Here is a 25,826-nt window from a genome sequence, read left to right as displayed (position 1 = left end):
GATAATGTGAAACATGTATTGTTATCTGATGATTCCACTTCACTGTCTTTCCCACATCTAGGAGAGTTACGGTGTGGAGAAGCCCCAAAGAAGCATACCACCCAGACTGTTGCATGCACAGAGTGAAGCATGGGGCTGAATCACTGATGATTTGTGCTGCAATATCATGGCATTTCCTAGGCCCAATACATGTGCTAGATGAATGCGTCACTGCCAAGGACTGCCGAACCATTCTGGAGGACCATGTGCACCCAAAGGTTCAAACATTGCATCCTGAATGCGGTGTAGTGAGTGGTTTGATGAACATGAAAGTGAAGTTGATGAACATCTCCCATGGCCTGCACAGTCACCAGACCTGAATATTATTGAGTCACTAAGGGGTGTTTTGGGGGAGCAAGTCAGGAAATGCTATCCTCCACCAGCATCACATAGTGACCTGGCCACTATTCTGCATGAAGAATGGCTTAAAATCCCTCTGGCCACTGTGCAGGACTTTTATCTCTCATTCCCAAGACAAATCGATGCTGTATTGGCTGTAAAAGGAGACCATACACCATACTAATGAATTATTGTGGTCTAACACCAGGAGTTTTAGTTTCATTGTCCAACCTACGTATGTAGAAACTATATTTATATGGCTATATGTATGAGGCAATGCAAAATATTACATTGTCTATTTTGTGTAGTTTGTTTGTTTATTGTAACATCTCATTTGAATTTAAATGCACTATTTTTCTAATCCTAATGATGTTGGTGAAAAGCGACCAGACAGATTTGAATGAATAGGAATTCATTAGATAATGCAACCTTTTTGTTTTCTATATTTGTGCATGTATGCTTTTTATAGATGCACTCTCTGGCATAATGTCGAAATTTAGTTTTTGGGTCATTCATCAGAAACATGCACTTTTTGTTGTGCAAAATATCTAAAAATCCTCTTTTATACATTGAAACAGACCACATTAATATATATTTAATCCAACATGAAAACATAAATGACAGCTTAATAATTTTTAAGTATTTTTTGCACATTTATTTAAAGATCACATGTTCAACTTTTGTCACCGGTATGGCCTACTTTTTTGTCAGTAATAAAGATGTTTATGAAATATTATTTCTTGATTTTTTTTTCAGCACGTTTCAATGCAACAAACAAGGAGATTATCATTATTTTGGTTTGTTTTATGTTTAAAAGTGCTATTTCATATTTTTAGTTCATTTCTGCAATCATACATTTGCTATAAAAGTGAACATTTTGGAAGAACATCTAAAAACAAGTGATGATGCAATTATTTAAGTCTTAAATCTTGAGTGATGCAAAATTTAAAGGATGCTAAATTATTACATTTCTCGAAACATATTTTATGTAATGGATGAAAAAACACAGTAACATCAGTGACACAAATGAATCACTAGTGAGAAACACAATGATCTTCAGTGATGTTACCAATTAGAAAAGCAACACCAGTGACAAATTTCGTTAAAAAAAAGCATTATAAAATTGCCTGCTAGAATGTATCTAACCACGTTGACAATCATGATACACTCACTAAATAATTTGACATATTAATATAATATTAATTACCCCTTATACATTATTTAAAAAAACAAATCTCCAGTATCCCTCTAAGAAATCTGAATATTTCCCACCCTTTCAAGTCTTTTCCAGCCAGCTGAATAATGACAGGTCTGGACTGCTTCGTTGGAACTTGGATCTGGCTGTGATGTGACTGGTCTAAAGGCTCCTGAAATACTGCACGGATGTCAGAAGCTTCACATGACATGTAGAAGTGAACGGTGTTGTCCTCAGTCACTCACGGTGGCTGTCGGTTCAGGACAATTAACCCTGCATCCATCCAGCCCACGCCACACATCTCTCACCATCAGCCCTGCAGGCATCAGGTCATTCTACTCAAGTCTTTCAGTCTCTAAAACACTGACAATCATGGGCTCCATCTCCATCTGCCTTCACTTTGTTTTCAGAATAAGTCAGCCTAAATATATATATATATATATATATATATATATATATATATATATATATATATATATATATATATATATATATATATATATATATATACATACATGTATACACACTCACACACTCACACACACACACACACACATATAAATATATATATATATATATATATATATATATATATATATATATATATATATATATATATATATATATATATATATATATATATATATATATATACACACACACACACACAGACACAGTTGAAGTTAGAATAATTAGCCCCCCTGAATTATTTTTCCCCCAATTTCTGTTTAACAGACAGAAGATTTTCTTTGTAAAAAGAAAATAGAAATCAAATATTTGTAATACATAATATATAACATCTGAAGAAATTTGTGTCTAAAATGTAAAAGCAGGGGGTATACTTAACATCTCTTTCAAAAAAAGCAATAGTATCTGGATGCAGCCTTTATGATGCAAGCTGAGACTGTACCACTCGGTGATGCAATGTCAGACACAATGCACTCAAATGGAGCTAGTGACGTCACTGTTACGAGTAGGGTTAGGGGTGGGGCTAGGTGAGCCCATTAAAAAGCATTGGATGCAGCCCAGATTGCACTGCACCAGGTCTGCAGCCAGACCCCTCTCAAAAAAAGGACAAAACTGATTAAAAAAATCTATTTGTTTACATGCATTATATTTCGTTAAACTATTTTCAAATGCATTTCTTCTAAATCATTTTCATTTTAAACAATGGCTTTTTTAGACATCTATCCACACTCTATTGCAAGGTTGGAAATACAGTGCATTTCGAAATATCATTTTCTGTGCCTAACAGTTACAAAACATATTTAGCATATATTAACGATGCAATTTATCCAGGGGAAAATAATAATAATAAAAAACGGAGTGTGTTCGAAAAAAACTAAAACAAAACAAACACACTGAATGATGATTTGAAACCAAAGGAGCTGAAGTCCCCTCAGGGCCGTGGCCAAACCAGCAAAGACACTGATTCATATTGTATGAGCATGAAATTATTATACTCTGAAATGCTGTTCTATGACTTGCTTTCAAGCTCAGGCAGTAGATCTACTAATAATATATGTCACTTTTAAGGCACATATGGCCATATTTCACCTCATAATTCTCCCTATATACACTTTTTTACAAGTTACATGTGTGACCTTCAACCAAATACTTTGTTTGTTTACCTTTCAGCTCTCAGTTCGAGCAGATTTGGTTTCTGCCGTCTCTGCAAATACGGTTCTTTTGAAGCAAAGCCACATGTGGAATCAACAAAGGCTGAAACACAAGAGGGAGTTGCAGTGCAGGAAGGCAGGTAAATAAGTCCCAGGCTTCTAGTAAAACACTGCTTGTTTGGAGATGAACGGTGGAAAGGCCTGCATTTGGGCAGATAAGCAACAGGATATGATTAGCACGTTTATGTACTCAAATATTTGATACATGTTGTGAAGTTTAAGTGACAACAAACCGAATAAATTGTCATTCCATGTGAGTTTGGAACACAAATCATATCAATTCTCTGATATCTCACACATTTGGCATCCTATAATGTACAACAACTATTAAAAGAGTCGTTTTGGTTGGCAGTAATCAAGTAAAACACTCTTGCAGTGTTGCCTTGTCCAGTTATAATACGCTTATTTTAAGCGGCCGCCATTTTAAAAAATGAAATCGAGCCAATCGCGATGGGTGAAATGATGACCTTTGCGGCCAGTTGCAGTCATTTATGTTGAGCATGTGTACACAATGTAAAATCAGATCGCCATCGACACTGCTTTAAATGTTAGCGTATGGAAATAGACGTTTATTTTTTACATTTTAACACCGAAATTCAGTATCATGACAAGTTAAATATAGTGAAAGAATCAGTTCATTAAAACAAGTTTGATAAATGGCATCTAAAACGTGTGTTTGGGAAAGTAAACGTTAGACAAACAGTGCTATCTCCCATAACTTAGCTAAAAAAAAAAGGTCCGATATCCCTTTTTATTTTAATATCCATTCAGAACGGACCTTCGGGTCACTCGGAAGGCAGTGAAATTATAAATTTGTGTCACTTTCTCTCCGCTGATAAGATATACAGCCAGGTACACAATGTTCCTGTGAGACTCCAAGCGATACTTCCAGGTTTCTGTTTTTTCCAAGTATCCCACCCCAGCCTCGAATTCGCTTTTAAAATAGCAGCCGCATGAAATCAGTCTATTGGGCTTGTTGTTTAAAGTCCAGGTGAAAACGAAATTTACATTAGTTTGCTATTGTACATTGTTGTTCTTTTGATAAACAATTCATTCATGCAAGTTATTCCGCAGAAAAATAATAAATAATATTTGTTTTGGAAATCTTCAATCAAAATCTGACCATTTGCTTCTGCGTTTGGAGTGGCGGCCTTTTCTGTTGATGTCACTTTGACTTCAGACTGGTTCAGACACAAATGTCTTATAAGTCCATCTTACTATTAGGTTGCTACGAGGTAATGATGTCCAAAAAGAAAGCCACGCCCCCTACTTAGTATTCCATTTTAGTTGGAAGTAAACAAACCGAAACAAAAGTCTCAGTAAATTTTGGTAGACTCTGACTTTAAACGTAGCTAATAAATCAATTGTTTTCTGGGTTATTGAAATCGGTGATTACAGGTTGTAATATTTTGGTTTTATTTCCAGTAAAAAGCTTTTGGGATTTATTTTGCTTAATTATTGGCTTGCATGTTTTTTAGCAAGATCTGACAACATATGATTTTGGATTTGTTTATCTTGTTCTATTATGAAAGATATGTAAATAATAGCACCACTGTACATTCAAAAAATGACTGCAGTTTGTTGAAACTACTTATAAAAAATGCGCTGAAACAACACAGTTCTTGAGTTTTTTTTTTTGGAACAACCTAATTGTTTTATGTTTAACTTAAATTTGTAAAAATGAACAACACAAATTGATTGTGTGGAAGCCAAAATTAGTTAGAGAGTAGGGTAGCCAAGGTGCTCTAAAAGTATACAGTCAAATGTAACTGCAAATTCAAAACATGTCATTGTAAAATGCAAGTGTGCCATATTTACTACCACATTTCAGAGATACCTAGATTTGGTTTACTATAAAATAAAAGTAATTTAATGCTTAATTTACTGCTTATAACTAGAGGTTATAAGCAGTGTGTGAATTATACATTGGCGATCAGGGGGGTGAACTGATTCGGTTAGTTTGTGTAATACATGCTTCAGTCATTTACGTATTAATTTTTAGTTATGTCTAGTTTATTAATAAAGCCTATTTAAGTTTTTAGCATTTGAGGGATATTTAGTGTATCCTGACCTATAGTATTCTCTGATTAGCTATTTCAGATGTCACAGTCAGTTACAACTACAAACTTTGGGTCTAATTTGACTTTAGTTCAGGCTAAATCTAGATACAAACATCTATTTTAAGAAAACAAAGTCTTGTGAATGCGAGGTCTATCAGGGCTCTAGATCTGCCGATTTCAGGCTGGTTTCTTGAATAGACTGATTGGCACGATTATGCATTTAAAATGGTTTGACCCGTTATAGGGGTGGTCAAATGTATATTTATATTATCTATTATTTTAATTATACAGATCAAAGTGAAATATTTGTCAGTTTTAGGGTGCTTTCACACCTGTGAATCGATTCAGTTGTCCCGCTCAGCTGTCAGGGAAGGTGGCGGTTTGATGGTGTTTGAAAAGGTGCGCACGACATTTCTGAAGAGCGAGGAGAGATGCGGTGGGGAGGGGTGAGAAGGGTGCACGACGTATTTGAAGACCGGGAGGGAGACGGGAGATTCTTGGGAGATTATCACGCATTTACAGGCATCCGGGAGACTCCCAAAACTTCCCACCATACTCATAATTCTCTCTTCGTATATCCGTATGCCTATTACATATCCATAAAACACTGTGATATAACCGGGCTTGAATCATTTGCTTTCTCACTACAATCGATCCGCTCCAGAGTTCGTTTCAATCGAGCCGAGACCACCTTATTCAAGCGATCTCGGATCAATTGATTTGGCGCGGATCCTAGCGCGATTGCTGGTTTACAAATGCCAAACGAACCGCTCTAACTGGGCAAATGAGACAGGTTCCGAAGCAAAAGTGTAGGTGTGAAAGCACCCTTAAAGGTCAACCCGACCCGCACCCCCCTCCCCCCAAACCCTGTAATTCGCACACTTGTTATAAGATGATTTTAAAAATGTTGGAAATCAGTAACTGTTTACTTTCATAGTATTTGTCTTTTTTTTCTACTGATTTCAAAGGTTTCCAGTTTCCAATATACTTCTAAATGTCTTATTTTTTGTTTAACAAAAAAAAAATGGTCTAGAACAAGTCGTGAGTAAATAAATTATTTATGTCTGGGCAAACTATCCATTTAAGTTTTACAGAAACAATGTTACACTTTAGAAGCTTACAGTATATCAATATCCGTTGTATTTTACAAGTATTTGCTGAATCAGTAAATCAGGGTGGAGTGATTTGTCTGCGGTTTTAAACAGCATGTTTCTATATTTAGATCTATGCATTAACTCATTGTTTTCGCTCCTGGAGCTAGTAGTGTGACACTTTAACACAGTTCTTTCTCCAAGCATGCGTTCCTCACACACTAATGAAGCCTACCACTTATGAACCATGGATGTCCTTCCCCTTACTTTGCTCCAGGTCCAGAACCACTAATTACGGAATGAACTGAATCCAAGGGGGGGGAGGCATGTTTGCTCCAGAAAGGGCGTCTGACTTAAATGGCTGGAATGAAATTTCATAGACAGACAAGGCTAATGACGATTTGAAACACTTAGCAGTATGGATTGGTGATGGAGCACTGATGTGTTTGCTCTCTGAGGAGAGTGAAGCAGACCAGACACAAAGTGCATTAAGATCTCCTTTTCGGTTTTACATTAATAGAAATACTGGAATATCTGATGGCACGCAGTGTATATGGGGCAATCAGAGGTGAATATATGACAAGTGCATTTGGCATTTTAATTCACAGCTTTTTTTCTTTAACTGGCAGATTTAACCTTGTTAGTAACAGTCATTTCTGTTAGATAATTAATCAAATGTTATGCCGACAGAAATAGACAGACAGACAGGCAGGCAGGCAGGCAGGCAGACAGATGGGCGGGCGGGCAGACAGACAGACAGACAGACAGACAGACAGACAGACCGACAGACCGACAGACAGACAGACAGACAGACAGACAGACAGATAGATAGATAGATAGATAGATAGATAGATAGATAGATAGATAGATAGATAGATAGATAGATAGATAGATAGATAGATAGATAGATAGATAGATAGATAGATGGACAGAGACATAGATGGATGAACAGGCCGATGGATGGATGGATGGATGGATGGATGGATGGATGGATGGATGGACGGACGGACGGGTGTATTTCTGGCCAAATTAGCCCACTGTTCATGTGTTTAGCATGTTGCTAGCATGTATTGACATGTTAGCATATTTCTAGCATGATTTTACACACTGCTAATATGTTTTTTTTTTCTCTTTTCTAGTTTGTTTATAGCATGACTTATCATGCTGTTTACATTTTCAAGTGTGTGTTGTCATGTGTTGACATACTGAATATTTCTAGTATGAATTAGCCCACTGATAACATTTTAGCTAGTTGCTACGATAATAATGTTGCCAAACTGCTATCATGATTCAGAATGATTGTAGCAAAACTAACATGTTTCTTTATTTGAACACATTTTTGTTTTAGCATGACTTTGACATTTTTGACTTCCGGCACGATTTAGCCCACTGTTCACGTTTAGCATGTAACTAGCAAGTGTTATTTCTAATAAGTGTTCCTTAGCAAGTGTTAATATCTTAGCATGTTTCTAGCATGATTTTGCACACTGCTAACATGTTTACTCTATTTCTACTTTGTTTATAGCATGACTTATCATGCTGCTTACATTTTTAAGTGAGTATCCAGCATGTGTCGACATACTGTATGTTTCTGAATTAGCCCATCGATAACATTTAGCTTGTTGCTAGCATGACTACTACTGTACACTGCTGGCATGATTTAGCAAGTTAGCATGATTGTAAACTCATTCAAAAATGTCTATGTTTAAACACAATTTTGTTTAGCATAATTTTGACATTTTTATTTCCGGCACAATTTAGCCCACTGTTCACATGTTTAGCATGTTGCTAGCAAGTGTTATTTCCAATATGTGTTACTAGTTAGCAAGTGCTAATATGTTAGCATGTTGTTATCATGATTTTACACACCTTTACACACTAACCTGTCTTTATTCTTTTTTTCTAGTTTGTTTATAGCATGACTGTAATTTGATATATTTTGAATTTGAATAGTTAACACATTTCTATTTTTAGAATGATTCAGATAGATATCATGATTTAAAAAAAAAAAGCATTTCTAACTGAAAAAAAAGAGTAATTAACCCTTTTTTATCTTCACCGAACCAAAAATTTCTCCTGTTACCCACACATAATTCAGCATTTTTCCGCTGCTGGCACTTTCTTCATTCTCTCAGCACGCCGCCCCATCATCCTATTAAGAGTCTGAGACACGCATCCAGTGACCAGGTCAATCGATAATGATGCAGACTACTCTCATTAGGAGAAAGAGCCCAACTGCCAGGCAACCTGCCACTATCCTTCTCACCTCATCACAGATACTGTAATACAGACTCCACCGTCCTTAAGCCCAGAAGCCTACAGTGATACCGAAAAACCTGACAGATGGAGTCTAGTATTCACATGGCTTAGATCTGTGAATCACAAAAGAGTTTGCTGGTTGCCACTTCGAGTTATTCAGGAAGGATAAATTATGTAGCTGTTTTAAATCAAGGATATTGAATGCATGTAAAAAAAAAAATGTTTAATAAAGTATGTTTTGGCCCAAGGGAAGCTAGTGGTATGGCATATAATGCATATATAATATAATGAATTTTCAATGAAGGAAGCATATTACAGACTAGAGAAAATGGCAGCCTTGATTCCAGTGACTCCTTCAAATGGAGACCCCCACATCAACACTTAGGGCTCGAATGAAGAAAGCCGCAGAAGACTCATTTGCATACCAAAGAGGACCCTGGCACAAGAGCAACAGTACAGTGTTTGATCTGAGAGCATCGAGCACTGATGCATAAAAAAGTCAATTTCCATCTTTAAAAAACTTCTCTTACAATATATCTGCAGATTCTGTTTATTTATTTATTTTTGCAAAGGAAAATCCATACATTTTCCTGCAAGGAATTAAAGGATATGTCATGAATATTAACTACTGTTTGATCTAGTGGTGCTTATTAAATGTCATTATTATGGGTGAAACTATACATCGATGTGAAATGGCCCATTAACCAAATGAATAACAATATGATGCATCAATTTAATGCATTAAAAATCTTCCCTATTAATATTTTGTCCATTACTTAGAAGGATTATTGTTGATTTGGACGTACTAACTGGTATATTGGAAGTTTTTAGAGACTGAAGTTTTCATATTAGGGTTGCATTTGTGAGTTAATATGGAATCTAAAATAACATTATTTGAAATATTGATTTATTGAAGTATGGATGGATGGATGGATGGATTGGATAGATGGATAAACAGACAGAACAAAAAAGGGTAAGTTGTATTGATGGATGATATGAAAAAGGATACAGATGGATGTATCAATGATATGGATGGATAAACAGATAGATGGATGGATGAAATGAAAAAAGATGTATATGGGGGTATAAATGATAAGTATGGATGGATGGATGGATGGACGGACAGAACAAATACGAATAACATGTATGGATGGATGAAAGGAAAAAGGATACAGATGAATGATTGATTGAGGGAGAGAAAGAATGATAAGTATGGATGGATGGGTGGATGGAATGAAAAGGGGTACAGATGGATGGATATATAATTGATTGATTGATGGAAAGATGAATGAACTGAAAAAGAATATAGATGGATGTGTGGATAGATGAGTGGTAGATGGATGAATTAAAAAAGGACGGATGAATGGATGGATGGATGGATAGATGGATGGATGGATGGATGGATGGATGGATGGATGGATGGATGGATGGATGGATGGATGGATGGATGGATGGATGGATTGATGAATAGATGAATGGATGCTTGGATGAAACGAAAAAGAATATATATGGATGTATGAATGATTTATAAGGGAGGATGGATTTATGGAATGGACAGACAGAACAAAAAAAGAATAAGATGTATGGATGGATGCAATGAAAAAGTTACAGATAAATGGATGAATGAATGTTTGATTGATGGATAAAAAATGGACAGATAGATGGAATGATGAATGGATGAAATGAAAAAGTATATAGATGGATGTATGAATTGTATGGATGGATGGAATAGATAGACTGGACAGACAAAACAAACAAGAATAAGATGGATGGATGGATGGATGAAATGAAAAAGAATATAGATAAATGACTGATTAATGGAAAGAAAGAATACGGATGGATAGGTGGTTGGATTGATTGATTGATTGATTGATTGATTGATTGATTGATTGATTGATTGATTGATTGATTGATTGATTGATTGATTGATTGATTGATTGATTGATTGATTGATTGATTGATGGTACCAATTATTGGATAGAGGGATATATTGGAACATTATTTTGGATGGATGGATGGATGGATATGATGGTATGATCAATGGATAGATAGATGGATGGATGAATAATAATGATGGGTGGATGGATGAATATGATGGGTGGATGGATGGATGGATGGATTAATATGATAGATGGATGGATGGATGAATGAATATGATGGATGGATGGATGGATGGATGGATGGATGGATGGATGGATGAATGGATGGATGGATGGATGATGAATTAATATGATAGATGGATGGATGAATTAATATGATAGATGGATGGATGGATGAATTAATAAATATGATAGATTGGTGGATGAATGAATATGATGGGTGGATGGATGGATGGATGGATGGATGGATGGATGAATTAATTAATATGATAGATGGATGGATGGATGGATGGATGGATATATGGATGAATGGATGAAGGGAATGATGGATGGATGGCAACCACCCACAACACTCCAGCACAGCAACAATAAATTTTACATGCGTACATGAGTCAGTACAGAAATCATTCTTAATCTGCGTTTTCAGCTCATCCTGTGAGGGCACATGACTACGTTGCTAATAGAGTGTAAGTTGTAGGTGTGGTCTCATATGGAGATAAGTATGCTTTGCCAAGACTTCAGTGTGAAACTGTAGCCCCCCTACAGCTGGTGTGGACACCGCAGAGACACAAACCCGCACCACCTGTACCAAAACAGTGGGGGCGCCAGCAACCCTGAGCAATTAGCACACCACCATTGCCTGTATGAACTTCCACCCACCCACCTGACAGGCAGGAATGTTCCGGAGCCCTGGTGCTGGGCCTCATCGATTTTCTCTTTGAAAAGGTCGGTGTCTTGGCAAGACACCGGCACCCCCTGCACACAAACCCCTTCGCGGCTCACTCGCCTACTGCTGAGACAGCCGACCAATCCATTGTGGCAGGAAACACCAGCCGTCCTGTCAGTGAAAGACAGGACGCCCTGTAGCGGCGATACCTAAACATTGGGTTTAGCGTTGCAAATGTCTTAGCGGCACCTCCCTGGGAATTTGAAGAATCCTTGACATTTTCAAAAGAGAGAATATGTAATCTACGCTATCCAGCAACAAAGAGATTGTAACTCCTGACAGAAAAATAGATGAGGGCTTTACAGCGATGCCACCAAGCCTGTCAGCAGTGGATCTCCTCAAATCTTTTAGGTGGCTGTCATGTGCGAGCCATGACTGACACATGAATTCTTTGTAAAACAGCTTTCAAAGCACTCGCGCTTCAGTCTCCCACCACAAAATAAAAACTGTCAGAGGACACTCCTCTTTCTTTGCCGAACACATCACAAATACTTTTTATCTCCCGTGTCTTGCTTGCTGCAAGCAACTGTCTCCCTTACAAAACACGTCTCAAAGACATTAAGTATGTCAATGGAGATAAAGCTCAGTGGATGGATGGATAGATGGACGGATGGATGAATAGGAGAAATAGATGAAAGATGAATGAAGTCATTGGGGAAATGAATGGATGGATGGATGGATGGATGGATGGATGCAAAACTTAGATATAAACTCACCTAGTTGGGTTAAAATTCCAATTTCGATGGTAGACCAGTGCAACTGTTTGGCGATACCGGCTACAAAAGACACCAATGCATGGGTAAGTTTTCATATTAAATTTTTTGTCTAAAATAAAATTTCAAGTTGTCAAAGTACTTTTGTTGCTTTATTCCCTAAAATGTTTACATCGCCTCATCTATTAGCCTACTTTATGTCAGCTGTCTCTGTGTCTAGCGCCAAGGTTTGCTTTATAGCAAATGTCCTTAGCTATTCACCATAACATTAACTAAAAATAGACTATAGGAAGGCTGTTCACATGTCACTATATGATAGATGAAGGAACATAGAATAGATGTATGGATACACAGTAAAAATGCTTGAATTTTTGTATTGTTTCTAATCCAAATATCTAAAAATCCTTAAATCAAGAAGCATTTTCCAGACAAGCCGAAAAATATTCTTTTTTTCAGAAAAAACAAGTCCATTTTAGGCAAAACATGACAAAAACTCCATAGATGTTTTGCACCATAGATGGGAAAATTAAATACAATGATGGATGGATGGATGGATGGATGGATGGATGGAGGGATGAATGGATGAAAAAATGGGAATATTGATGGATAAATGATTGATAATAAAATAAATGGATTGATGTGAATACTATATATGATGGACAGACAGATGGGTGGATAAATGGATGATAAAAGAAGATATGAAGGATGGGTGAATGGAAAAAGAAAAGCAGATGGATGGATGGACGGATGAATGGGAAAATAGATACGGTATATAGCGGTACAAAATCAGAATAAGTCTGGGCTGGATAGATGGATGGGTGAAAAGGATGGAAGGATGAAAACTTGGAATTAAATGAATTGATGCGAATATTATATATGATGGACACAGATAGGTAAATAAATGGATAAGAATAGAAGATATGAAAGATGGGTGAATGGAAAATAAAAGCAGATGGATGGACGGATGGATGGATGGGAAAATAGATGAAAGATGAATGAAAGGAAAGAAAAATAAATAAATTGATGTATGTGTAAGAAAAAATGAATACATTAATGGATAACACAATTTGATGTAGGGATGGGAAACTAGAAGAAATGATAGATGATGGAAAATTGGATAGATGTATGGATCCACTGCAAAAATGCTTTGAGTTTTTTTATTTTTATTTTTTTTATTGTTCCTAGTCCAAATATCTAAAAAAAATCCTTTAATAAAGAAGCAATTTCCAGACAAACAAAAAAAATATTGTTGTTTTCAGATAAAACAAGTTAATTTTAAGCAAGTTTTCAGTTTGAAACTAAGTAAAATATAGCAAAAACTTCATAGACTTTTTTCCCACCATAGATGGGAAAATTAAATACAAGGATGGATGGATGGATGGATGGATGGATGGATGGATGGATGGAAAATTGAAAATGTTGATGGATAAATGGTTGATAAATGTAAATAAATGGATTGATGGGAAAATTAGATTTATAGATTTATAGATTATGATGAATAGAAAGATGATTGGATAAACAGATGAGAAAAGTAGATATAAAGGATGGTGAATAGAAAAAAGATGGATGGATGGGAAAATTATGTATGAGAAATAAAAGATAATGGGGAAATTGGATGGCTTTATGGATAAACTGCTAAAATGCTTTGATAATAATTTCGTATTATTTCAAGTTGAAAAAACTAAAATTCCTTACATCAAGAAGCATTTCCTAGAAAAAAAAAAAAAAAAAAAAAGAGTCTTGTTTTCAGGAGAAAAAAAACTTCAATCCGATAAGGATTGAATCCTATAATTTGGTCACACTTTATTTTGATGGTCCATTAGTTGAATTTAGGTTACATTGCATCTACATGCCAACTAATTCTCATTAGATTATAAGTAGACTGTTAGGTTGGGGTTAGTGTAAGTTGACATGTACTTTTAAAATTTGATCTATTCAGTTAAATTACTGTTGAGCGAGCAGTATTAACAGATATTAAGCAGACAGTCTACTGATACTCAACCATCAAAATAAGGTGTTACCCAAGTCTTTCCTTCAAAAAAAAAAAAGCAAAACATGACACTTTTTTTGCACCATAGATGGGAAAATGAAATCCAACGATGGATAGATGGAAAGATGAAAATCGGGAACATTGATGGATTAATGATTCCCGAGAAAATAAATGGATTGATGGGGAAATTAGATATGATGGACAGACAAATGAGTGGACAAATGGATGAGATATGCAAGATGGGTGAATGGAAAAAAGAAAAGCAGATGAATGAATGGATGGATGGATGAGTGGATGGATCGATGGATGAAGGTATAGGAGAAAATAAAAGGATGGATGGATAAAAAAGGATATAATTATGGATGGATAGATGAGAAACAAGACATGAAGATGGATAATAATGGATAACATACAGTAATTAGATGGATGGATGAATTGATGGATGGATGGGAAAACTGATAGATGATGGAATATTGGATATATACGTGTGGATACACTGCTAAAATGATTTGAGTTTTTGTATTGTCTCTAGTCCAAATATCTAAAAATCCTTAAATCCAGACAAGCCAAAAATATTCTTGTTTTCAGGAAAAAAAAGGTCAATTTTAAGCAAAATCTAAGCAAAAACTAGATTTTTAGTCAATCGGTGGAGGGAGGTGTGAGATTGGTCAGTTGGTAAGTCAGTAAATCCATCAGTCGACAGCAGCCTCTGGTGGATTTACGTGAGAATGGCACTTGTGAGAGAAATTTGACATCAGAAATTGCATACACAGCGGCCTCTAGTGGACTCACGAAAACAAAAACTGCAAAAAAGTACCTCCTGGGATGTATTTGGCGCTCTTCAGAAATGTATGTAGCGCTACGTAATAGAATCAGCCTGAGTTGGATAGATGGATGGGTGAAAAGGATGGAAGGATGAAAACTTATAAATATTGATAGATAAATGATTGTTGGTAAAATAAATAGACTGATGGAAAAAGAAAAGTAGATATGAAGGATGGATGAATGGAAAAAAGACAAGCAGATGGATAAAGGGATGGATGGATGCCTGTAAAAAATCTGTTTCAAATGTGTCGTGCAAATTTTTTCCCCTCCCAGAATCAAATGTTCTCTTGACAGGAAATGCCACGAGCATTGGTTTTGCCGTGGATGGATATGCAGATTCCATACTTTGCCATGCAAGTGTGATATGTGTTCTGACGGTGCTCATCACCCTGTCAGATTTTCTCCACTTCTCAGACTCATCCCAAATAGGAAACGGTAACATTGTTTACGCTGCGAGTAATTTTCGCGGAATAATTATAGATGTTAATGCAGCGTCACAATCCATAAAGCTGCCTTGGATATTTTTAGCTCTTGATGCAACCTGATTAAGTGTTTAATTCAGAAGGCTAAACATCATCCTCTCAGATTAAAGAGTCATTTATGCATATTGATGTTACAATTCATCCCAAAATTTAAAATCAGTGTACTCTTTTTCACTCCAACCATTTTTCTAACACTAAGCAAGATATTAATTCCAACAAATGTGCCATTAACGTTTTAATGAATCAATGGCAGCAACAGCACATGCACTTCTGTATCCACCTGAGGACCATGTCCAGCTTCTCATTTCTGGTGTTCGGTATCAGAATCGAAGATCCACTAAGCTGAGGTTCGAATTCGGAAGGTTCTTCTTCATACATGGTCAGCAACACCTGACAGTCCTTCATATCCTTAAGCTTACGGTAGAAAACTCTACAGCTGTATCCTTCTTTCCAACCTTGCATTATGTGTGCCATCAGACACTCCAGATCCTCATAGTAGCGCAGGCAGCCTGAGCATTTATACCTCTTCTTTCCACAAAACACTTCTGTCAGCGTCACAGTTTGGATAAAACAAGCATCAAGTCCAAGTCTTTGGAGCTCTCTGGAAATTTGATCGATTCTGGTAGGGATCCTGTGGGCGGTTGCTCTTGTGTTCCATTGAACGTGACCAAAATGTCCGCGATTTCTGGCACATATGCTTGGTTGAAATGTAGAACTGTTTGGTTTTTCCATGTTGCGTGGCTTATATGACCCTCAAGATAAACTTTAAGGTTTATTGTTGTCCTTGAACACTAATAGATGATGACAAATAATCTGTAACGAGAAAAAAAGATCACCGTTTAAACTGAAAGGTCAAACATTTTTCAAGGAACATAAAAATGATGAAAAATGGGTTTAATTCATGTTAACCTTTAACAAGTCTGTAAATACATCTACTGTAAGAAGTAGGCTTATACCCTAGAGCAGGGGTCACCAATCTCGGTCCTGGAGGGCCGGTGTCCCATCAGGGTTTAGCTCCAACTTGCCTCAACACACCTGCCTGGATGTTTCAAGTATACCTAGTAAGACCTTGATTAGCTTGCTCAGGAGTGTTTGATTAGAGTTGGAGCTAAAATATGTAGGACACCGGCCCTCCAGGAACAAGTTTGGTGACCCCTGCCCTAGAGTGATTGCCCCTCAGTCACTGTGATTATACCTTAGACAATTTCCTTTCTACATGTTAAAATTGTATGAGAGGATATGAGTTGCACTGTAAATCAATAAACTTGATGAAATACAAAGAAAGACTCCAAACTCAACAACATACCTTGAAATCCCATTAAGTACCACCTGTTTTCTGGTATAAGGGGGTCAAATCACATTTTTTGTTGGGAAATGGGAAATTGGGAAGTCAAACTTGAAGAATCTTCTTCCTAACGTGAACTAACCATGTTCTGTACAGTTTTCGCTATTCAGCGCACTCAAACAACCACTCCTCCGTCATTGAAAGCCAGAAAAGCATGTTTGTGTGTTCATTCTCTGAGGGAATACCTATTGCACAATCCAAATCTTGATTGATGTCTTTTGGACCAGTAGTTTTTGAGAAAAGATGGGAAAAGTACCGCCTTCGCATGTGTACGGAAGATAATAGGTATTAACAAGACAATCTCACGGCAATTCGTAACTTTTTGGGTTAGTGGCTAATTCGTATGAATTCATACGATCTAATTCATACAAGTTAGTACGACTTGCTCATCCCCCAATGACGGATGGGTTTAGGGGTGGGGTTAGGTGCCACACCTCCTTTTTAAAATCGTACAATTTCGAACAACTGAACTCGAATTAGTACGAATTAGCCACTAAACTGGCAAAACGTAAAATACTTAACATTTTCTCGTGAGATCAGGCTATTATTAACAGTGTTCCGTACACGACTAAAATACTGTTCCGTACAGGGCGCCTAACTTTATTCACTGGCAAAAATGGGCATTGTTTGAAGTCTTCTTAAAATCTTACGTCAGAATATACTATTATTGTGCTTACTTGAAGTTAATGATATATTTAGTGACTCTTTAATGAAAGTATGAAATGAAATAGCTTTACAATCATTTCATTTTTATATCATGTTTATTTTATTACAGCATGACAATTTAAAATATAAAAACATTCAATTCATGTAAATTAACGCTAACTTGACTGACCTTTTATGAATATAAACATCATCACTGCACAAAGAGGATCCAAACAGCGTTTGCAGCCTGTCTCTCGGGCTCTCTCTGGCGGAGAGTTGCGCCATGCGGTCATCACCCACAACCGACGTTTAAATATCCCCATTTCAAAGCATTTATTCAACAAAAGATAATTTATTTCACAATTTGTGATAACATAATATTCACTTCATAAAGACTGTAATACTGTGTGGTGCTTAAATTAAATGCAAATGCATATTATCATTGCTTTAAATGTCTCCCCTCCCAAACGACACTCGCACTTTATGATTGCCCACAGTCTATTTTCAAGCGCATTAGGTGGACGTAGCAAACTTACTAAATTTACTCGGAAAAATATAGTAGGAAAGTCTCTGTTGTGCTTGGGGTTGAAAGAGTAAGAAAAAAAAGATTACACTTATATATAGCTTACCTACGACCCGTAAGTATTTATTCAGAGATTAGCGTTAAAAGGTAATCTTTGCGGAACATCGTTTTGTACAGAAAGAGCATTTACTAACACTAAGCTGAATTAATGGGGAAATGTAATTTAATAGGCATGAAGTAGGATATATGCTATTATTCCCAAGTCTCAAAATATTTAACAAAAGGAATAAAATGTGGTTACTTGGCTTTTAATGAAGGATAGGGATGCACACACTATTAAGACCAAAAACTGCATTTGTTTCAGATTTTAAAAAAAACTCACAATAATAATGTAAAATAATAATTATTTAAACATAAATCATCTGTTTTCTTGCATGTTTTAATACTGTTGACAGGTCGTTACTCTACTGTTATGTACTATGTTATGTTAACATGTTCCTAGCATGTTTAAACACACTGGTAGAACATTTCTGGGATGATTTAGCCCATTCTTCACATGTTTACCATGTTGCTAGCATGTTTGTAATGTAATTTTTAACTCTGCTACATTGCTAAATGGTGTTGACATTTCTAAAACAATTTAAAATTGCTTATATGTTATGTTTTCTAGCATGTTTTAACACTGTTGACAGATTGTCACCATACTGTAATGTATTATGTAATGTTACCATGTTTCTAGCATGTTTAAACACACTATTAGTACATTTCTAGGACTATTAAGCCCATTCTTCGTGTTTAGCATTTTGCTAGCATTTTTGTAATGTGACTGATAACTCTGCTAGCATGTTATGGTGTTGACATCTCTAAAACAATTAAAAACATGTTTTTATACATAGCTAGTGTGTTTGTGGAATGATTAGCAGACTGTTAACATGTTTAGAATGTTTATAGCATGTTTCTAATGTGATTCTCCTCTCTGCTGGCAGGTTTTGGCACATTATTGTTTCTAACTCAATTTCAAACTGCTAATATGTAAGCATGTTTTAGCAAACATTTACAGGCTGCTAGTAGGTTTTTAGCATAACTTAGCTCACTGTTCACATGTTGCTAGCATATTTCTAATATAATGATATGATTTTCCACACTGCTAGCATATTTTGTCATGTTAAGGTTTCCAAACAACTGCTAATATGTTAGCATGTTTCTAGCTTGTTACGACAGACTGCTGAACCCACTGATAACATTTTAGCATGTTGCTAGCATGTTTCTAACATGATTATAATACCATACTGCTAGCATGTTTTAACATGTTAGTATGATTGGAGAACAATTCAAAAATAACATGTTGACATGACTTATTGTGCTGCTTACAATTTCAAGTGTTTTCACATGATTTAAGCGTGATTTAACCCACTGCTATTACTTTAGCATGTTGCTAGCATGTTTCTAACATGATTACTATAGTGCTAGCATGTTTTGGCATGTTCGCATGATTGTAGCACAATTCAAAAATAACATGTTGACATGACTTACTGCGCTGCTTACATTGTAAAGTGTTTTCACATTATTTAAGCATGATTTAACCCACTGCTTATACTTTAGCTTGTTGCTACCATGTTTCTAGCATGATTACCATAGTGCTAGCATGTTTTGGCATGTTCGCCTGACTGTAGTACAATTCAAAAATTACATGTTGACATGACTTATTGTGCTTCTTACATTGTCAAGTGTTTTCACATGATTTACCCACTGCTAACATTTCAGCATGTTGCTAATATGTTTTTAACATAATTACCATTCTGCTAGCATGTTTTGACATATTAGTATGATTGGAGCACAATTCAAAAATAACATGTTGACATGACTTGTGCAGCTTATTTTGTCAAGTGTTTTCACATGATTTAAGCATGATTAACCCACTGCTAACATTTTAGCATGTTGCTAGCATGTTTCTAACATAATTACCACACTGCTAGCATGTTTTGGCATGTTAGCATGATTGTAGCACAATTTAAAAACAACGTGTTGACATGACTTATTGTGCTGCTTACATTGTCAAGGATTTTAAATGATTTAAGCATAATTTAACCCACTGCTAACATTTCAGCATGTTGCTAGCATGTTTCTAACATGATTACCATACTGCTGGCGTGTTTTAACATGTTAACATGATTGTAGCACCATTCAAAAACAACATCTTGACATGTTTTTAATTTTAACACATTTTTAAGCATGATGTAAATGAGACAAACAGACAATATATTCTAGTCTCTTTTTTGTGACTTTGTAAAAAGCAGGATTCATCATCCATGCAAATCTACTCAAAGTTTTAGAGCAAATAATATAATCAATTCATTTTTTGAGTCTGCGTGTCCAGTGACTTGTCAAATCATAAAGAAACAGTAAATGAGGACAAAGTTACCTTTCCTCGTATTGTCTGGCACCAGCATCCACGCTGGCAGCGTTTCAGAGTCTGGTTAATTCACATGTACCCTTTGAAAGATGACTAGATGTCAAAGCTGTAGTTTGAGAGGAGAAATAAACAGCCAAGATATGCAAATACAAAAATATCCATAAGTACGTCAAATTATATTTGAGCTGTAGTAATTGTTTGTGGTGTTTAAGACACAATTAAAGCAACTTAGACAAAATAGAGTCAATTATTCAAATTCTGAGGTAATTTGTAAAGAAACACAGGCTACAATAAAATAAGAATTCAAATAGAGATTGTATATATAACAAATGAACAGAATAATCATCCATTTCATAAAGTGGCAGGCAAGAGGCATAAAGCGAAAGAAAAGTAGGCCATGGATGTACAAAATGAAACTCTAGTGGGAGTTAAATTATACATAATAGCCCCAATAGTAATTCTCAAAAAGGCTTGAAGAGGAACGCATAACCTCTTACTGCAGGCCACAACAAAGCAAACCTGGATCTAAACACAAAATAGCTGCAATACAACTACACTCTTACCTTTTATGTCCTTCACAATATCTCCGCATGTTTCGAGTTCACTAATGCTAATCTGCTGTAGTGTTTACATTAGATAAAAACAACAGTATTCACTCTTGTTATTGTTCAAATTATTGTTTAGTGTTACCAAGGAAACCAGAAGCAGGTGGTAAAGTCTAAATAGGATTTAGCATAACAATATAGCATCATTTTTCATGACACTGTATAACAATAATTTATATTTTTACATTACTGTGATGGTTAGGGTTAGGGTGGGGGTAGATGTTAAAAAATTTATTAGGTAATTTAATAAATAATAATAAAAAATACTCTGTACAACTACTGTTTTTACAGTACTGTGATGGTTGGGTTTAGGGTTAGGATCGGAGTAGACGTTAATAAAATACAATTTATTGGGTAATTTAATAAATAATATGAATAATACTTAGTACAACTACTGTTTTTACATTACCTTGACGGTTGGGTCTGGGGTTGGGATAGGGGTAGGTGTTAAAAATACAATTTATTTGGTCATTTAATACATAGCATAAGTAATACCAGGTACAACAAATGTTTTTACAGTACTGAGACGATTGGGTTTGGGGTAGATGTTAATAAAATACAATAAATGAGTAATTTAATTAATAATATAAATAATGTTTGCTAGCTTCCGGCCGCAACCATATCCGATCTAGCAAAAACCCAGGTTTAAGGACTGTAGGTGATTTTGAATGAAATGCTACTCAACAATATCATAAGTCTTTACCCATATTATTAGTCTTTATCATATATATTTTTATATATTTACATTACTGTATATAGTTTTATGTTTTATAATTTAAAAAGCATTTGTAATAAACTGAAATCATGAATTGCACAATTTAATAATAGTGAAATTGTAATTTTTAATGCATCTTATGAAATGTACCTTGTGATTTTTTCGTGCTAAAATTAATACATGGGGGGGGGGGAAACAAAAAGCCTCATGATGTCATGATGTCGCAACCTTTTCTGCTTTCTTACTGGTCAACACAGCTGGGATCACAATTAACATGTACTAGGTTCACACTAGGCATGGGTTTGGAAAAGACAAGGTTTTAAAACCACTAAAGTTTTTGCGATCTATAGTTTCTATTGTGGTTACGCAGTGGCGCAGTAGGTATTGCTGTCACCTCACAGCAAGAAGGTTGCTGGTTTTAGCCTCAGCTGGGCCAGCTGACGTTTTTGTCTGGAGTTTGCATGTTCCCCCTGCGTTCGTGTGGGTTTCCTCCGGGTGCTCCGGTTTCCCCAACAGCCCAAAGACATGCGGTACAGGTGAATTGGTTAGGATAAAGCAGATACCTTAGCCAGCCCAGGCATCCACAATCCATTAACATATGGTGGCGTAACTTGCCCGGCGCCGTCTCCCAGTTTTAGTAAAGGTTCGTTTGCCATCTGTCATCTATCTCTCCCACATCACTATTTTGATTGGTTCATCACTGCCAGCATACGTAGTGTATGTATTACATCCCTGTGTCAGCGGGAAATGGTCCAGCAGGCAATCAAGTGGAGCGCTTACCAACGTTACACAATAAAATTTTTACAGTACACACATAAGGTGCACCGGAGTACAGGCGCATGGCTGATTTTTGAGAAAATTTAAGGCACCAGGGGCCTCATGTATCAACGCTGCGTACGCACAAAAACTTTGCGTACGCCAGGTTTCACGCTCAGAATCGCTCACGTTTGGATTTACTAACGATGAACTGAACGTGGGAATGTGCGCAGCTCCACGGCAGCGTTATGGCTGGCGTACGCACATTTTTTGTGCGTGTCTGTTTTATTTCCATTGGCGACTCCTAGAGGCAGTTGTATTAAATTCCTCTCTACAAAGTGTCTGAGCCGTGTAATGGCAGCTGTATGAGACGGGTTCATCTAGCAGGTATATAAGGTTTCCATACCATACAGTTAACCAGCTAAACATTAAAGCACAATTTGCAGCAGTTGCCTGTTTTCCCAATGTAATCTGAGCTATCTACTGCACGCACATTGCTATAAAGACACTATTTGAAGATGAATTTGCATGCGTGAATCAGAAACATTTCCATTCAATAAATGTGCAAATGAAATATGATGCACAGACTTATTAATGATTCCTACTTGTCTTTCTCGTGACAAATAGTTGGCAAAATCTGATATGTAGCGGGGGAAAAAAGAAGAAAGAATTCATCAGACGCTGGATTCGAACCGAGTTCAAGCTTAAACGTGTCAAAACATGTTGGCGTACGCAGTGTTTCATACATCTGAATTTTTTCTGCGTACGCACATTTCCAGCTTTGTGCGTACTAAATTTTTAATATGATTTCCACGCAGGTCTTCGTACATGAGGCCCCAGGTGTGACTTATAGTGCGGAAAATACAGTACCCATGTACATGTGAAGTATTTCAGAATCTAATAGTTCACTATACTCAAATGGCCTCCACAGCCACCAGATCTCAACCCGATAAAGCACACCTTGCAGAATCTGAGCCACAAAGAATTTCAAATGAATTTTTTAAGTGATCAACCCATAACTAAAAACCTGGAGTAATACAAACCAGCCGTTCACACTAAAGTCTGTGCCGTCATTTGTTGAACAGCACGAGCCAGCAGAACAGAACGCTAGCGTGTATCTGTCAGCGTCTCTCTCTCTCTCATCGCGCTCTGCCAAATCAAGCTTATTTTCATCTCTGAAAAAGAGAAGCTCGGTACACAGAGAGACCTTGTCAAGCAACACATGGGATGTAGGCGAGCAAGCTGCCTTCCTAGCTTCATATTCAGATCCCAAATGCATCACAAGGAGGTGAGAGCCGAGAGATCATTTCAATATTTAATGCCCTTTTCCAAAGCTAAAAAAAAGTGACGTATTCATAATCCCATTTGCGAGGACTACAGTGCACCAACATGAGAAAAAGAAAAAGTTGTGCGGATGCGGCGAGAGGAAAATAAGGTTCTCCACAGTTGATTTGGGGAGAAGGCACATCTAACGCTCCTCTGGCAGCAATGCTGGTGTGATCTGACGCTTTCTCCAAAGCTTCATTTCGTGACCCTGTTTTCCTAAAGCCTGCTGGAGTGATCCAAACTAATCCCATCCTGCACCCGGAGAGCGAGGCAGATGACACCACACAATAGAAGCCCACAAACAGTTCGAAATATCAAACAGACGCACATCATGAATGAGTAATTGAGAATGACTGCGGGGCAGAGCTCATAGTGAGGAGCATCTTGGCATGAGCGCTTCCTCGCATTCACATGCACATCTTCAAGCCAATCAGACGAGCTTGCCAGCGACACCTCCGTCGTCAATCCCAAACCGCGACTCCCGACGAAAAAACGGAAAGAACAAACACGCTTTCAGAGGGCGAACCAGATTAGTGCTTCGTACAGGAAAAAGTTCGCCGTTTGTTATTTTTCCACAGTCAGCTGAGAGAAGTGCCAGAATGCTAAATCAAGAGCTGAAGAAAAGAGAGAGGGAATTAACTGTACTTGCTTGTTTAAATGGAATAAAGGGTCTTACTTTTTATTAAAGTACAATTTAGACTATAAACAAGCAATTAATTAAAACTTTTAACTCAACTAATGACTAATTAGCTGCTTATTATTAGTATAGTATAGGAATTGGGTAGGGTTAGGGATGTAAAATAAGATCATACTTTATAAGTGCTAGTAAACAGTTAATATCTTAATAATATGCTGGTAATAAGCCAGTAGTAAATAGTGTGAAATGCTACTTAAACTAAAGTGTTAACAAATAAAGTGCTTTAATGCAGTGGTCCCCCATTTGGGGGGTTAGCATGCCAGTGAGGAATGCTGCAGGGTCACTTGGTGATTTCCGCTTGGTGAATTTTTTACTATTAGAATAACCATATTTTATTGATAATTAATAAAAGATAATAGTAGTTTGCATTAGATCCCCCATTGGATTGCGACCCCTGGGGTGATAATGTTAAATTAACAACACAGAACTAGCCAGTTGCTGCAGTTCAAAACTTTTCTGATACCTTTATCGGCACTTATGTACATTCACGTAAATAAATACAGGTCATGACTGTGAATGTCATGGTCAGACATTAAGGTCATGAACGTGGAAGCTGTTCTCAGAGTGTCTCCATAATTGTGGCTCCAACCATCTCAATTGGTTAATGTTGAAATCAATCAAATTTTAAATGTTCAATAAAAACAATATGGTTTTCAGACTTTAGCTTTTTTTTGTGTGTGTGTTGTCCATGATTATGCAGGCCTATTGGCATATTTTAACCAACTCTAAGGATACTGGGGCCACAAGTCACTGACATTGTTATTTTGGTGGTCAGAGGCTAAATCTGGAATGGCAAAGAAAGCATTCTTGCAGGACTCCCAGAGTTCATCAAGATTCTTAGGATTTATCTTCAATGCCTCCTTCATCTTACCCCAGACATGCTCTTTAATGTTTATGTCTGGTGACTGGGCTGGCCAATCCTTGAACACCTTGACCAACTCTGCTTTAAGGAACTTTGATGTGGAGGCTGAAGTATGAGGAGTGCTATCATGCTGAAGAATTTGTCCTCTCCGGTGGTTTGTAATGTAATGGGCAGCCCAAATGTCTTGATACCTCAGGCTGTTGATGTTGCCATTCACACTGCAGATCTCTCGCACACCCCCATACTGTATGTAACCCCAAACCATGATTTTTCCTTCACCAAACTTGACTGATTTCTGTCAGAATCTTGGGTCCATGCAGGTTCCAATAGGTCCTCTGCAGTATTTGTGATGATTAGGATTCAGTTTAACAGATGATTCGTCTAAAAAATCTACCGTCTGCCACTTTTCCAAACGATCAACTAGAAATCAAGTTATTATTT

General features: G+C 36.7%; 1 protein-coding gene across 9 annotated transcripts in view; it reads right to left on the bottom strand.

Moving 5' to 3' along the window:
* The window catches only part of LOC137488446 (uncharacterized), a 31,578-nt gene extending 10,415 nt beyond the window's left edge, over nt 1–21,163 (bottom strand). For 3 of the 9 annotated variants that reach the window (XR_012395142.1, XM_073931795.1, XM_073931801.1), the window contains exons 1-4: nt 20,988–21,163; nt 20,434–20,504; nt 15,779–16,311; nt 3,205–3,393 (exon numbers count right to left, since the gene is read on the bottom strand). Coding sequence is in view for 8 of the 9 variants with exons in the window: in XM_073931795.1 (XP_073787896.1) it covers nt 3,205–3,393; nt 15,779–16,230 (641 nt within the window). In the remaining variant the exon portion in view is untranslated. Of the gene's footprint in view, nt 1,890–3,204; nt 3,394–15,778; nt 16,312–20,433; nt 20,531–20,987 lie in introns of all 9 variants that reach the window. The other 6 variants (XM_073931794.1, XM_073931799.1, XM_073931797.1 and 3 more) reach the window with 5 other exon arrangements.
* Between the last annotated feature and the right edge of the window lie 4,663 nt (nt 21,164–25,826).

This window comes from Danio rerio, chromosome 19, assembly GCF_049306965.1.
Source record: "Danio rerio strain Tuebingen ecotype United States chromosome 19, GRCz12tu, whole genome shotgun sequence".
Classification (NCBI taxonomy): Eukaryota; Metazoa; Chordata; class Actinopteri; order Cypriniformes; family Danionidae; genus Danio; species Danio rerio.
This window is presented reverse-complemented; position numbering and strand designations above follow the sequence as displayed.